Raw genomic sequence first — 16,733 nt, 5'->3', positions numbered from 1 at the left:
TGTTAAGAAAAATGCTTTAAATTTGACCATTCCAATAGCACAGTACTGTGGTATAACTCAGCAGCATTGTATGTCAAAATGACCCACTGATATTGTACGGCAGTACAACCCAGTGACACAGTATGTTTACATATCCTCTAGACTAATAACAACTAACTCTATACTATGTTATACTAGCTGGTATAGCTCTTAGAGCCATAAAGTCATTACAGCACAGAAGGAGCCTACTCGGCCCATCAAGTCCACATAGAACTATCCTCACATCCCCCTGTATTTTTTGGCCAAGACCTTAAATCTGTGTCCCCTAATCCTTGTACCATTAGCTAATGGAAAGAGCTTTTCTTTCTCTACCTTATCTAACCCCGTCATAATCTTCTACCCCTCTATCAAACCTGCCCTCAACCTCTTTTGCTCTAAGGACAGTCCCAGCTTCTACAATCTAACCCTATAGCTAAAATCCCTCATCCATGGAACTATTCTGATAAATCTCCTCTGCATCCTCTCAAGCTCAGTGGCAACACATGTAGGTTTAACCCAATGGCTCAGTATAACCCAGTGCCATATTATACCGGCATGATTCAGTGTGCAACATGTTGGTGGGGGAAGATGTGACACAGATTTCTGATCCCATGCAGCATGTTCCTGATCTCATGCAGCACATTCCTGATCTTAGCTGAGTTGTCAGAACTGAAAATTTGAAAAAAATTATATAAATATGAAAGTTAAGTTAGATTTTTTAAAATAAAGCAAAGACTGTCTCAGGCAAACAAATTCTTAATTTAAATCACAGGTATGATCTGGATAGATGTTTAATGCCAAAAGCATGAAAATGCACAAGTTATTTGTAAGATCTGTGGTGAAAATATATCACAGGGTAAAGCCATTGCTGAACCTGTATTCCTAGCAGCGAACTACATTCAAAGAAAGCATGGGTAGGATGTAGGGCTACAACGCCACAGTGCTGATTCTCTGACCCACACTCAAGAGTACATTTCGTAGTGGGAAATGGAATTGGCAAATTTACCTTCATATGTTACCATTCTTCTCAATTGAAAAATAACCATTAAACATTTTGAAGAGTGTAAACCAGACTTTTGTTCCACTTACCAATCTAGGATCAATTTCTTCATTTAGAACAGCTTCATTCTTGATAAGTGCAACTCTCTGTGCAAATCTGCATGTTGAAATAGATTCCTGCATTAGAGGGGAAAAAAATGAATTGATCAATCAAACTAAGAAGTCATTAGGGACATGGGAACGGGAGTAGACCATATAGCCCCTCGAGCCTGTTCAGCCATTCAATTAAAATATGGGTGATCTGTACCTTAACTCCATCTGCCCACCATAGTTCCATAACCCTTAACACCATTGTCAAAAGAATATCAATATCAATTTTGAAAATTTCCATTGACTGAGCCTCAAGAGCTTTTTGGGGAAGTGATTTCCAGATTTCCACTATCCATTGTGTGAAGCAGTACTTTCTGACATCATCTCTGAACACCTTAGCTCTAATTTTAAGGTTATGCCCCTTTGTTCTGGACTCCCCCATCAGAGGAAATATCCCATCAATTCCTTTAATCTTAAACACCTCATTTACACTCAATGGAATACAAGCAAAAGCTGTGCAACCCTTATAAATTTACCCTTTTCGCAAGTATTCTGAAAGTGTAGACCACAAAACTGATAAGATGAATGACCTGCACTCCTGAACCCAAAAAGAAAGTGAAAAATGTACACCTCAGGCCCTCTTCACGTCTTGACCCTCTTCTAACCTGGTTCAGCCAGACAGGAAAGCCATGGCAGCTTCCCACTTAGGCCGGAGTTAAAATTGCAGGCAGGGCCCCGTGATGTCATCAGACATCAATCTACATATTTGAAAAAGGACCCCAACGTCTTTGAGTGGATGCCCCGGCACCCATCCAGATGTTTGCATAAAACCTGCAGTTACCGGAATTCAACAGCTCTACTTATATTTGAATCAGGCAGGTAGGGTTAAAAACCTCACACACACCCACTCACTGATTCTAGGCAGGCTGAAGACCATCTCCAACATTAGCAGTCTTGACTAGTAGGCCAGAGGTAGGGGAAAAATAGAATTATAACACTAAGTGACTTCTTCTTTGGCCTCCTTATCTCGACAGACAATGGATAAGCGCCTGGAGGTGGTCAGTGGTTTGTGAAGCAGCGCCTGGAGTGGCTATAAAGGCCAATTCTCGAGTGACAGGCTCTTCCACAGGTGCTGCAGAGAAATTTGTTTGTCGGGGCTGTTACACAGTTGGCTCTCCCCTTGCGCCTCTGTCTTTTTTCCTGCCAACTACTAAGTCTCTTCGACTCGCCACACTTTAACCCCGTCTTTATGGCTGCCCGCCAGCTCTGGCGAACGCTGGCAACTGACTCCCACGACTTGTGATCAATGTCACAGGATTTCATGTCGCATTTGCAGACGTCTTTAAAGCGGAGACATTTGAAGTGACTTCAAGCATTGCAAATTAGACACTCAACAAGGATAGCATGGGTACAGACTGATGTGGTAACATTTTATTGACTGGCTCCAGTAGGATCTGAAAAGTGATTTTATGTGTTTTTTTGAAACAAGTGGCAGTACGCCATACCACCCACCCCTTCACCACCCTCTTTAAGCTATGATCCCCATTCAGCTTATCTGCATTTTAAACTGTTCAGTGGTTTTAAAGGTCACATAACTTTTGCAGTAGGAAACAGATTACTTTAAAACATGCCCTGTTAGTGTTATGTATATTTTTATAATTGTAGTGGCTATAAATTTTGTGAAATTATTTTTTTCCAGAGTTGGTATAATTCTTTTCATATAGAGTCATACAGCACTGAAACAGGCCCTTTGGCCCACCGAGTCTGTGCCAACCATCAACCACCCATTTATACTAATCTTTCATTAATCCCATATTCCCTACCACATCCCCACCTTCCCTCAATTCCCCTACCTCCTACCTACACTAGGGGCAATTTACAATGGCCAATTTACCTATCAACCTGCAAGTCTTTGGCTGTGGGAGGAAACCAGAGCACCCGGCAGAAACTCACGCGGTCACAGGGAGAACTTGCAAACTCCGCACAGGCAGTACCCAGAACCAAACCCGGGTCACTGGAGCTGTGAGGTTGCAGTGTAAACCACTGCGCCACCCTATAAAATGTAGCAAACATTAAGAGTTAGTAAGGAGAAACTGTTTCCTGTGGCAGCTAGTCAATAGTCAATAACAAAGGGATACAAATTTAAGGTGAGTGGCAAAAGAACGTATGATGCGAGGAAAATAAATTACGCAGCGACTTGTTATGATCTAGAATGCAAGGCTTAACAGGGTGGTGGAAACAGGTTCAATGTAAATTTTCAAAGGGGAATTGGATAAATATCTAAAGTGGAAAAAGCTGTAGGGTAATGGGGAGTGGGACTAATTGGATAGCTTGTTGAGAGCTGGCAAAGGCATGATGGGCTCTTTCTGTGCTATATTATTCAATGAGTCTATGATACCTCTGCTTGAGAAGGCTTTGCATCACCTCCTAAAAATATAGGAATAGTTGTTCCATTTATTGCCTCTCATCAACTAGGTGGACAATCTGATCACTGAATTATCTCCCACTCAGAATGGGAACAGTCTGTACAATGAGTATTGCTGAAAATAGAGACATGCACTAATCAGGACAATCTGCAAGAATAACCAATGTAAGGGAAAGCAACAACTTATACTGCTTGAGAAGAGAGTGCTGATTGGCTGGCAAGTGAACTCTGATTGGTAGAGGTGTTGCCATGGAGAATGCACCAATGTACGGTGACTGACAGTTAACTGCCAGGCTTTGTTTGAAATTTAAACCAGGCAGGTTGACTCTGGTTGGTCAAGACATTGCCCTGAGGAATGAACTAGGGAATGGCTGTCATTTATCTTGTTCATCTGAAACAAGTGTAATGTTTGTACATATTCTTTCTGTCTGCAAAGATCAGGGACCTGTGTATTAATATATGTAGCTTCCAGTACGTGCAAATGTGCCACACTGCGAACCCTACTGACAATCTTAAATTGGTTGTCAGCGTAATTTTTAGCACATTGTAGATTATTTAGCAAATGGTGTCCAATCGCGGAATCACATCTAATGTTGGACACTGTGTTTTGAGTTTTGCAAGCACGGGCTGGTTGGGTATGGCCCTTGCCTTGCCCGTTGCAAACAGCAGAAAAGACATGTTGTTTGATATGATTCGCCAGTCTTTGGGACGTACGGCCTATATACCTAGCATCACATTGACATTGAAATTCATATATCACATTACTCATTGTGTGATAGGCAGGACGTCTTTTTGGCTTGACGGCAGCATCCTGTCAGTGACGAACACCAGATGTGTTGCTACTGCATAGTAGCAGCGTGAAACAGCTAGCTTTACCTGTTGCCACTAAAGGACTAGTCTGTACAATGCATTACCTTCCCATATCCCTCAAAGGTATTCACAAACACACTAAAATATAGTCGTTTGGTGATACAGAACTTGAGTATTGCTGAAAATAGAGATATTATGTCGAAGCTTTTCGTCTTGCACTCATCAGGACATTCTGTAAGAATATCAATGCAAGGGAAAACAACAAATTTATACTGCATGAGAAGAGAGTGCTGATTGGTTGGCAAGTGCACTCTGATTGATAGAGGCATTGCCATGAAGAAGGCACCAGTTAACAGTGACTAACAGTTAACTCCCAAGCTTTGTTTGAAAGTTAAACCAGTACAGCAAATGACATGCACACTCCAAATGATTAAAATGCAGCACCTACGCAGCACACACTTGTTTGAGGTACAGAGAGATACAGCACTGAAACAGACCCTTCGGCCCACCGAGACCGTGCCGACCATCAACCACCCATTTATACTAATCCTACACTAATCCCATTTTCCCTCTCACATCCCCACCTTCCCTCAATTCTCCTACCACATACCTACACTAGGGGCAATTTTTTTACAATGGCCAATTTACCTATCAACCCGCAAGTCTTTAGCATGTGGGAGGAAACCGGAGCACTCGGAGGAAACCCACATGGTCACAGGGAGAACTTGCAAACTCCGCACAGTTCGTACCCAGAGCTGAACCCGGGTCGCTGGAGCTGTGAGGCTGCGGTGCTAGCCACTGCACAACTGTGCCACCCTAAACAATGGAAGCCACTTCTATTACCATGCCGGCATGCCTTTTTCTTCTGGGCATAATGGTAGATGCTTCTACTGCTGCTGGTTCCCCTGCCGGAAAATGTGTCAGGCTGCAATCCCATTTTATGCATCCCAACAATGTAACATTTGCCATGGAGAGTAATAGTAGGAAAATCCACATTAGGGTATCCAAATACAGATAGTGCGGCCACAGTTATGTAATCCCAGGATTTATGCCAGGATCATACCCACTAGTTCCCTTCAGCACCAACCCCACAACAGTATACAGAGTCAAGATAGGGCACAGCTAGCATGAAGCCAGCAAGTAATAAATACCAATATGAGCATAACATATGCAACTATCTTACCCAGGAGGCCACAAAGTGAAGTACCGCTGGTTGGGTGGCGGGGTGGGGTGATGTTGAGGCATTAGGTCGTTATCAGGGCTCCATCAAGAAATACTATATAAACATGAAAACAATTCCTTTTCAAGGTTCAAGGTCACTACCCAAGCACGGACCCCTACAATGGAAGCCACTTCTATTATCATGCCGGCATGCCTTTTTCTTCTGGGCATACTGGCAAGCAACCCTTTAGGCCATGGATCCCAAGTTAGGTTGTAGCAACTCTCAGCCATCGCAGTGTCTGCCCCCTCATTGTCATTGGCCTTGGAAAGGAAAGGCAAAGGCTCCATGTCTTACAATTTCCAAATCTCCACTTAAGGCAGGGATCCAGCAAATCCAGGTTCTGGTAGACTTCCACCAATGTTACAGTGGGTATCTGCCAGCAGCGTCAAAGAATTTATTCTATAATCTACCTTACCAATGATGAATGCAAAGTTAAATTACCTTTTTTTTCCTTACCCAAATGCCCTTGAGATGCATTCCGGTACTAGATTAGCCTTGTTGATAACATCTCTGCATTGACTGTATGACTAATAATCCCATGTAATAAAAAAGTTGTTAAAAATAAATAATAAATAAAATCCATGTTTGCTAGCAAGTACCCATTCACTGTGTCTGTCTTCCATTTATATCCAGATTCAAGAACATCACTCCTTAACCTTTCATTTTAATTGATCTACACCATGCTATCAATTTCCTCTAAGCAGATCGCATTGAGACAGCTGCCAGCAAATTTTATAATATCGGACTAGAATTAACTTCCTTCAGTTCTGATAAAATAGGATTGGTAGCAATTCATCAAATTAGGATACTCTACCAATTCATTAAATTTTTGCATTCAGCAGGACAAAATAAATTGCATTCTGGGAAAAAGCAGTGTTGAGATTTAAACCTTAAGAATTGTAAAGAAAATTTCTTCTGTTCCCAGGAAAATCCTTTCAGATACCCTATGGCAGCAGAACAACAGTGCACAGGTTTATAGCTGTGAAGGACAAACTTAAGGCAAATGCCAAGAGTGCTTTCTTTACCCAGAGGGTGAACAATGGCCGGAACATGTAGTTAAGATCATTCACTCATTTAAAAAATATGAAGACACATTGGAAAATGACCCTCCTTCAAACATATTTTCTAAAACTCTACATCGACAAAATAGAGAGAAATCAAGATGAACATGCCTCCAAGTTCCTCTTATCCACAGATAATGTTGCAACCATAGTTGTCATGCAGTTTCCTCCCAGGCTGTCTCTTAGAACGGATGTCATCATTGAGTTTCGATAAGGGATGTGTGTGCGATTCTTTTCTGCAAGTGCGATAATAACCTGTAATTTAAATGAAGATTTTTAAATGTGCTCCTTGATGCAGGGAACAACAAAAGCACACATTCACATTTGGAAATTGTAAATGGCAGATTGCTTCATTATTCATATTTATGCCCATCACTAAAGTTCAACTCTGTGCCAGAAAAGGATGATACATGTAACATTAGCAGAGTGCAAGACCTGGTAAAGAAAGATTGACTGTCAATCTATGTCAATCAGCAATTGTCAAGATTCTCGTCCGGAAGTCATGGGGTGTCACTTGTCGCTGTAAGGTTGCCTTCCTCAACTTGGATTGTTCTACCTCCCCTCGCCCCACCAAGTCTGAATGCACCAAGTTGAGCAGCATACACAGATAATTATTAAACCTCAATCCATTAAACTGGGTGCTAACTATTAGAAATATAAGAAAATAATTCCCAAGTAAATTGATAATCAGGTACAGAAGCCTAGTGAGTGACAGTGAATTTAGTTAAGCCAGAGGGGATGACACTATAGTGGTATTGTTATTGGACTAGTAATCCAGAGGTACAGACTAATTCTGTGGAGACAGGGGGCTTAATTTTATCAGCACGCCGGTGCAGGTCAGTGGCCTTCCAACATGGAAGCGCAGCCACAGAGCACCCACGATATTACGCACATGGGCTCATTTAAATGGAGGGGTGGAGCAGTCACCCCCGATGACGTGGGGGGGTGGTGGTGGCTGCCGCGTCTCCGGCAACAGTGTCACCGTGCAGGCACCGGCGCCATTTTTAAAAGGCTTGAAGCCCTTCGGATCATTTTTAATTTTTAAACGATGTCAATACAGATTTCATGCAAATAAAACAATAATACATGGAGGCCCTTTCCCAACCTCCGCAATGGTTTTTTTTGGCAGATGTGATTGAAATGTGTTTTGGTCCCAGCACGAACTCTCGCAAAACTCACACATTTGCCCTACAACCGCTTCCCACCATCCCCACAGCCAATGATTCTTGTTTTTCCAGCTCCCCCACCCCCCACCCTGATAACTTCAATCCTCCCCCCTCCCCACCAGTGTCAAGCCTCGGAACTCCGAAGGCGCACGATTTGCAGCCGGCTGCTGTAAAATCGGCATGGGATGGCTGCCGGGAGCAGGTAAGGCAACTTGCACTAACTTAACTTAATTTTAATATTTAAATGATGGGCGATGGGAGGGGCCGCACTGAGGCCTCGCCGCTGCCGGTAATATACGGCAGGGCCTTCTTGGCATTGTGGGTCGTGGCGGGCCGCTCCCGCAAGAATTTTACAGGTCTCCCGCCTCGGTCCATGATGTCGAGGGGCTGGTAAAATCCAGCCCATCAGTTCAAACCCCACAATGGCAATAGTGGCAATTTACATTCAATTAATTTATAAATCTGGATTAAATTGCTAGTCTTATTAATAATCTGGTTCACTAATATCCTTCCGGGCAGGAAATCTGCCATCCATACCCAGTCTGACCACAGCAATGTGGTTGACTCTTAACTGCACTCTGAAATGGCTTAGCAAGCAACTCAGTTTCAATGGCAATTAGAGATGGGTAATAAAGGCTGACCTCGCCACATCCCAAGAATGAAGTTTTAAAAAAGCAAGGTAGTGTTTATGCCTGGATTGACATGTTGTTGCTATTACAGAGACTTGGTTGAGGGAAGGACAGGATTGGCAGCTAAATGTTCCAGAATTTAGAAGCTTCAGGCAGGATAGAGGGGGATGTAAAAGGGGTGGGGAAGTTGCATTACTGGTTGAGGAGAATATCACAGCTATACTGCGGGAGGACACCTCAGAGAGGTCATGCAGCGAGGCAAGATGGTTGGAGCTCAGGAATAGGGAGGGTGCAGTCACGATGTTGGGGGTTTTCTACAGGCCTCCCAACAGCCAACGGGAGGTAGAGGAGTAGATATGTAGACAGATTTAGGGTTGTAGTGGTGGGTAATTTTAACTTCCCCTATATTGACTGGCACTCACTTAGTGCTAGGGGCTTGGATGGGGCAGAATTTGTAAGGAGCATCCAGGAGGGCTTCTTGAAACAATACGTAGATAGTCCAACTAGGGATGGGGCCGTACTGGACCTGGTATTGGAGAATGAGTCTGGCCAGGTGGTCGAAGTTTCAGTAGGGGAGCATTTCGGGAACAGTGACCATAATTCCATAAGTTTTAAGGTACTTGTGGATAAGGATAAGAGTAGTCCTTGGGTGAAGGTGCAAAATTGGGGGAAGGCCAATTATAACAATATTAAGCAGGAACTGCAGAATTTAGATTGGGGGCGGCTGTTTGAGGGTAAATCAACATCTGACATGTGGGAGTCTTTCAAACGTCAGTTGATTAGAATCCAGGACCAGCATGTTCCTGTGAGGAAGAAGGATAAGTTTGACAAGTTTCGGGAACCTTGGATAACGCGGAATATTGTGAGCCTAGTCAAAAAGAAAAAGGAAGCATTTGTAAGGGCTGGAAGGCAAGGAACAGACGAATCCCTTGAGGAATATAAAGACAGTAGGAAGAAACTTAAGCAAGGAGTCAGGAGGGCTAAAAGGGGTTATGAGAAGTCATTGGCAAACAGGATTAAGGAAAATCCCAAGGCTTTTTATACGTATATAAAGAGCAAGAGGGTAACCAGGGAAAGGGTTGGCCCACTCAAGGACAGAGAAGGGAATCTATGTGTGGAGCCAGAGGAAATGGGCGAGGTACTAAATGAGTACTTTGCATCAGTATTCACCAAAGAGAAAGGCTTGGTGGATGATGAGCCTAGGGAAGGGAGTGTAGATAGTCTCAGTCATCTCATTATCAAAAAGGAGGAGGTGTTGGGTGTCTTGCAAATCATTAAGGTAGATAAGTCCCCAGGGCCTGATGGGATCTACCCTAGAATACTGAGGGAGGCAAGGGAAGAAATTGCTGGGGCCTTGACAGAAATCTTTGCATCCTCATTGGCTACAGGTGAGGTCCCAGAGGACTGGAGAATAGCCAATGTTGATCCTTTGTTTAAGAAGGGTAGCAAGGATAATCCAGGAAATTATAGGCCGGTGAGCCTTACGTCAGTGGGAGGGAAATTATTAGAGAGGATTCTTCAGGACAGGATTTACTCCCATTTGGAAACAAATGGACTTATTAGCGAGAGGCAGCATGGTTTTGTGAAGGGGAGGTCGTGCCTCACTAATTTGATTGAGTTTTTTGAGAAAGTGACAAAGATGATTGATGAAGGAAGGGCAGTGGATGTTATCTATATGGACTTCAGTAAAGCCTTTGACAAGGTCCCTCATGGCAGACTGATACAAAAGGTGAAGTCACATGGGATCAGAGGGGAGCTGGCAAGATGGATACAGAACTGGCTCGGTCATAGAAGACAGAGGGTAGCAGTGGAAGGGTGCTTTTCTGAATGGAGGGATGTGACTAGTGGTGTTCCACCGGGATCAGTTCTGGGACCTTTGCTGTTTGTAGTATATATAAATGATTTGGAGGAAAATGTAGCTAGTCTGATTAGTAAGTTTGCGGACGACACAAAGGTTGGTGGAGTTGCGGACAGTGATGAGGATTGTCAGAGGATACAGCAGGATATAGATCGGTTGGAGACTTGGGCGGAGAAATGGCAGATGGAGTTTAATTCGGACAAATGTGATGTAATGCATTTTGGAAGGTCTAATGCAGGTTGGAAGTATACAGTAAATGGAAGAACCCTTAGGAGTATTGACAGGCAGAGAGATCTGGACGTACAGGTCCACAGGTCACTGAAAGTGGCAATGCAGGTGGATAAGGTAGTCAAGAAGGCATACGGCATGCTTGCCTTCATCAGTCGGGGCATAGAGTATAAAAATAGGCAAGTCATGCTGCAGCTGTACAGAACCTTAGTTAGACCACACTTAGAATATTGCGTGCAATTCTGGTCGCCACACTACCAGAAGGACGTGGAGGCTTTGGAGAGGGTACAGAAGAGGTTTACCAGGATGTTGCCTGGTCTGGAGGGCATTAGCTATGAGGAGAGGTTGTATAAACTCGGATTGTTTTCACTGGAACGACGGAGGTGGAGGGGCGACATGATAGAGGTTTACAAAGTTATAAGCGGCATGGACAGAGTGGATAGTCAGAAGCTTTTTCCCAGGGTGGAAGAGTCAGTTACGAGGGGACATAGGTTTAAGGTGAGAGGGGCAAAGTTTAGAGGGGATGTGCGAGGCAAGTTCTTTACACAGAGGGTGGTGAGTGCCTGGAACTTGTTGCCGGGGGAGGTGGTGGAAGCAGGTACCATAGAGACGTTTAAGAGGCATCTTGACAAATACATGAATAGGATGGGAATAGAGGGATACGGACCCCGAAAGTGCAGAAGGTTTTAGTTTAGGCAGGCATCAAGATCGGCGCAGGCTTGGAGGGCCGAATGGCCCGTTCCTGTGCTGTACTGTTCTTTGTTTGTTTGTTTGTTTATAACTAAACTAAGTAAAATGAACCATATGTGACCAAAAGTACAAAAATGAATACAACATTGAAAGTATGTTTACTGCAATTAACATTATTTTCCAAGATGTTGTATTGAAATATCTTGACTTTACAACAACAGTTTGATGTAAAATTATGAAAGGAGGAAAATGTCAAGGCCAGGATAAAGTTATGAGAAATATCTGTACCTGAGAACACCTGGCTGCAACAGTTCTGAGTTGTGGGCTGCTCCACAAGTGGAAATGTTTGTTATGTGTTGTGACCGAGGCGGGTATAATGATTGTCAATTCAGTCCCAAAACTCCATAGGTCGCAGCATATTACTAAAGTTTTCCCATCTACCAAAAATTAGCCAAATTAAATACTTTAGTAACCCCCAGAATAAAACAGAGCAAACCAGGTGTCCTTAGACAATAAATTAACTATTTATTAATAAACTAAATCTTAAACACTATTAAGATAAATTTATATCTAAAGACCTTATAACTTCTTATTTATCTTAACTCCCTCATTCACTCCTATACATTCAAAAATCAACAGTTAACCAGTTTTTAAAATACTGTTTTTAAAAATTAGCTGTTTAAGAATAAACAAATAACTGGGTTCTTTGTGAGTTGCATTCCTGGTTGATGAGGTGTCCAGATTCGAACAATCAGATGCCACTCAAAGTCTCCACGCGAATTCAATGAACAGTCTTTACTTGATAGGCATTCAAAGCACTTTGGCTGCAGCAGGCGTCACAGTTCTTTCAACATGGAGTATAACGACAGGTCTATATTTGGATTTTAAAATTATTCGCCTTTCAGTCGAAACTTTACTCCAGCAATACAAATGTTCTCTTCAAAAGGTTTTTTTTTCTCCTTAGGCAATTAACACAGCCTGTAGCTCATTGTAGAATTTCTGCTGAGAGAATTCTCTTCCTTCAAGGCAAGCACGCTTTGTCGGTCTCCCAGTTCAAACTGGTTGAAGCAGGTTTTTATACACAGTCAAAAGTTACAGTGTATGTGATCTTCCTCTCCTGCTGTGGCCTAGCAAACAGGTGCAGCTGTGGCACACTGTTCTCAGGAATCTAAAATTGCTCTCTCTGTCTTAAAGGTACATTGTTTTTAGACAAAGTCTTAAAGGCACGCTGCGTTTTAAACAGAGGAGGAAAAATATAGTTGCGTGACACCGCCGCCCTTGGCTAAATGAAACACCATACTTAAAATGCATTTTATTATAATGCAAAAAAAAAATAAACACGAACATTTTTCACATTCATGCCCTCATTCACTCCACTGATAATTTACAGAATTTTCTCGGTATCATCATCATCCATGTAACTTAACAAGGTTAAATTCATGACAAAGCTTCGGCGATAACATTGTTTTTCACCGAAGTATGTACAATTTTCAAATGATAAGGCTGAAACAAAAAACTCCATCTAAATATTCTAGCATTTCAGTTTTTAAATTTTTCCTCAAATGTTCATGGGTTATGGTCAGTGTATATTAGTGTTTCTTTATAGTCTTGGCAGACATATTTTGAAATGTTTGAGAGCCAGCAAAAGTCCTAATGTTTCTTTTTTCACAGTGGAATACTTTTTTTGATGGCAATTTAGTTTTCTTGAAATGTACCGTACTGGCTTCTCTATGCCCGATTCATCATCCTGCAGTAGGTCTGTATCGACCCCCACTCTCCAGATGAACCCTTTCTCCCATCGGTACTCAGAACTGAATACCAGTTAAAAAGTGGGATGCCCTCCAGAGACTCCTGCATTACCTGCCTTGACCTTCTTGTCTGTCTGGCAGCCACCCAGTCCCTCTCTACCTGTGCTCTCTTAAGCTCCGGGGTGACTACCCCCTGAAACATGCTTTCTACGTAGTTCTCTGCCTCGCGGATGCACCACAGTGAGTCCAGCCACCGCTCGAGTTCCAAAACCCAGAGCTCAAGCTTCTACAACACTTCCTGCAGATGTGTTTGTCAAGGACACATAGTGCGTCCACGACTTCCCACATGCCACAAAAGGCACATTCCGCTTGGCCGAGCTGCCCTGCCATTACTTAGCTTTACAAACTAATTATTGCTTGTGTAATAAGTAGACTAACTTACCAGTTTCTTGCCAATCAGCTTTTTCCCCTATACCGTGGAGGCTGAAAAGGCAGACAAGACTGCAAAGAGCACCTCCTTCCCCTAGTCGGTGAAATCCTTCACACACAACTCACAGCCTCACTCTGTCCAAACAGCACTATTCTAATTAGTAATTATTAATAGATTACACAAATTAAAACCTTAGTAGTATTAACCTCATCACTTACAAGGTAATTATTTGAGGGTTATTTAAAAAAAACTTTTTTTTTCTCGGATCTTTTAGGCTATTTACTGGTAATAACAGCTGTTACTTACCAACCAATCAGCTTTCAGATTTCCCAAGATGTCACTTAGTTGTTTTCACTTTTCAAACCCAGCGCGCGGGGACACTGCCACAGAGAGAGAGATTGCCGACTGTCGCTCCGCTCCTCAGGCAGGCGTAGGCCTCGAGCCTCGAGCCTCGTTCTTTATTTATCACCTGCTGCGGTCTCATTTCCTCACAGGTCTGCCGCCGACTGTTGCTCCGCTCCTCAGGTTGGTGTAGCATCCTCATAAACCTCATTATCTCGCGTTTAGATTTAGGGATAGGGATAGGGAACTCCATTAAGGCTTGTATCTTTTCATTTTTGGCAATACCTGTCCTTGCACCATTATGTTTCCGAAGTAAGTTACTCTTGCTTTTCCGAATTCACTTTTTTCCAGATTTATCACGAAGTCTACTGCTTGTAGTTTTTTTAAAACAGAATTTTTAGCTGGTTTAAGTGTTCTTGCCAAGTGTTACTGTATGTTAGTATATCATCGAGATACCCTTTGGAACACTGGCTACCACCTGATTCATTAATCTTTGGAAAGTGGCTGGAGCATTTTTTAGCCCTAATGGCATCACCTGGCACTGATAAAGACTGTCAAGTGTTACAAAAGTTGCTATCTCTTTGGCTCGAGGAGTCAAAGGAACTTGCCAGTATCCCTTTAATAAGTCGATCTTGGTAAGAAACCTAACACTGCCCACTCTGCCAATACAGTCATCTAAACATGGAATTGAGTTGGAGTCTGCCTTCGTTACTGCATTAACTTTTCTGTTGTCTACACAAAACCAGGTTGACCCATCAGGTTTAGGTCCTAGAACTATTCGTCAACTCCAGCTGCTTTGAGGTTCAATCATGTTGTTTTCCAACATGTACTGGATTTCTGCTTTTACTTAGGCCTGTTTACCTGGACTTAAGCAGTAAGGTGTTGTTTTAAAGGAACGGTTCCCCCTATATCCACATCATGTGTGGCTAAGGTTGTACATCCCGTCTTATACCGACAGACTTTTTTGTGAAAAGCCTGGTTAGGTCTTTACATTGTTTTGATTAGGTCTTCACATTGTTTTGCCTCTAAGTACAAAAGCATGTGGTTCAATTTTCCTAGCCATTCTGTGTTCACTAACCTGATAGTTGTAGGTTCAATCTGAGAATTGTCGAGGCCTCCTTTTGCCTCATCCTCACTATCCTTTTCCTTCTCAACAGTCCTGATTACCTGATATACCTGTACTGGCTGATCCTCCTCCCTGCGATAATATTGCTTTAACATATTGATGTGACATAACTGGTTCTTCTTCCGGCGATCATAGGAACATACGAATTAGGAGCAGGAATAGGCCACTCAGCCCTTCGAGCTTGCTCCACCATTCAATACGTTCATGGCTGATCTGATTACTCCACATTTCCACCTATGCCCGATAACCTTCCACCCCCTTGCTTATCAATAATCTATCTACCTCTGCCTTAAAAATATTCAAAGACTCTGCTTCCACCGTCTTTTGAGGAAGAGAATTCCAAAGACACACAACCCTCAGAGAAAAGAAATTCTCCTCATCTCTGTCTTAAATGGGCGACCCCTTATTTTTAAACAGTGACACCTAGTTCTAGATTCTCCCACATCCACCCTGTCAAGACCCCTCAGGGTCTTATATGTTTCAACCAAGCCGCCTCTTACTCTTCTAAATTCCAGCGGATGCAAGCCTAGCTTGTCCAATCTTTCCTCCTAAGACAGTCCGCCCATTCCAGATATTAGTCTAGTAAACCTTCTCTGTACTGCGTCCAACGCATTTACATCCTTCCTTAAAAACGGTGTCAATCAAGTAATCTACCTTACCCCCTCTTTTGATCACTCTATATGGGCCACTGAACTGTGCTTTTAATGGATCCCCCTGTAACGGTAACAACACCAGTACTTCATTGCCTGGTTGAAAATTGCGAGTTTTGGCATTCTTGTCAGCCCATTTTTTTCATATGGCTTGGAATGCTTTAAGGTGTTCCTGAGCCCTACAAAACTGCTTCACGTCCTTTGTAAGCCTTGGCCAGTAATAATGTTGGCTTATATGTGATCTAATCTTCCGAATTTCCCTATGTCCTGCAAAAGGAATGTCATGTGCCAACCTTAATAATCCCTGGCGATAATTAGGTGGTACCACTATCTGTTCAACAACTGTCCAGTCTTCATCTGCAGGTCCATGAGACGGTCTCCATTTCCTCCTCAAAACCCCGTCTTCCATATAATAGCATACTGGAACTCCTTTCGCCTCAGCTTCTGTCAGAACCGTCTGTGCTTTTCTGTATCTCTCTGGATCATCTTGCTGTGCTGCAATTATGGAAGATCTGTTAAACATCTCATTTGGATTATCTAATTTCTTGATAAGCAAGCGGGTGAAAGGTTATTGGTGGTAGGTGGAAATGTGAAACAATCAGTTCAGCCATAAACTTATTGAATGGCAGAGCAGGCTTGAGGAGCCGAGTGGCCTACTCCTGCTCCTAATTCGTATGTTCGTAAATCCCCAAATAAGGTTTCAGATACTTGGATATCTGCTTGTGGTGTCACTTTTACCTCCGACAATGGAACCTGTTCAGCCATTGTTCGGGTGACTACACATGTAGGAAATATTCCTGGAATGTGTTCCTGTGATTGTTCCGTTTCCCTAACTTCACTTGGTTCCTCTGTAATTATAGGAGAAACTAATACTTTTGATCCAGCCAAATCATTTCCTAGGAGGAGATCAATTCCCTTTACTAGCAAACTGTGGACAACTCCTACAGTTACCATCCCAGATATTAAGTCACTCTCTGTGCACTTTATATAAAGGTACCAGTATATACCCCCTACCAATTCCATTAACTAAAACTTTAGCATTCAAAGCACTCTCTGGTGGAAAAGTTATACCTCACCACAGCAAGAGTGTCTGATTTGCTTCAGTATCCGTGAGTATAATGATAGATTTTCCTGCCTCACTTAAAGGATATGAAGTTACTTTCCCCTTTGAGAAAAATTCATTATAACTTTCCAGTATCTTAGTCCTCACCTCCACACTCACTTTAGTTTTTGTCTCTGGT

The 16,733-nt window shown here is 42.7% G+C and overlaps 1 protein-coding gene across 6 annotated transcripts in view; it reads right to left on the bottom strand.

Annotated features, from left to right (window-relative positions):
• kif6 (kinesin family member 6) overlaps positions 1–16,733 on the bottom strand; it is a 775,022-nt gene that overhangs the window by 638,960 nt on the left and 119,329 nt on the right. For all 6 annotated transcript variants that reach the window (XR_010973257.1, XM_068027794.1, XM_068027795.1 and 3 more), the window contains exons 8-9: positions 6,737–6,880; positions 1,108–1,194 (exon numbers count right to left, since the gene is read on the bottom strand). Coding sequence is in view for 5 of the 6 variants with exons in the window: in XM_068027794.1 (XP_067883895.1) it covers positions 1,108–1,194; positions 6,737–6,880 (231 nt within the window). In the remaining variant the exon portion in view is untranslated. The remainder of the gene's footprint in view (positions 1–1,107; positions 1,195–6,736; positions 6,881–16,733) is intronic.

The sequence above is a fragment of the Heterodontus francisci genome, chromosome 3 (assembly GCF_036365525.1).
Source record: "Heterodontus francisci isolate sHetFra1 chromosome 3, sHetFra1.hap1, whole genome shotgun sequence".
Taxonomy (NCBI): Eukaryota; Metazoa; Chordata; class Chondrichthyes; order Heterodontiformes; family Heterodontidae; genus Heterodontus; species Heterodontus francisci.
Note: the sequence above shows the minus strand (reverse complement) of the source record. Positions and strands in the feature narration are given on the sequence as shown.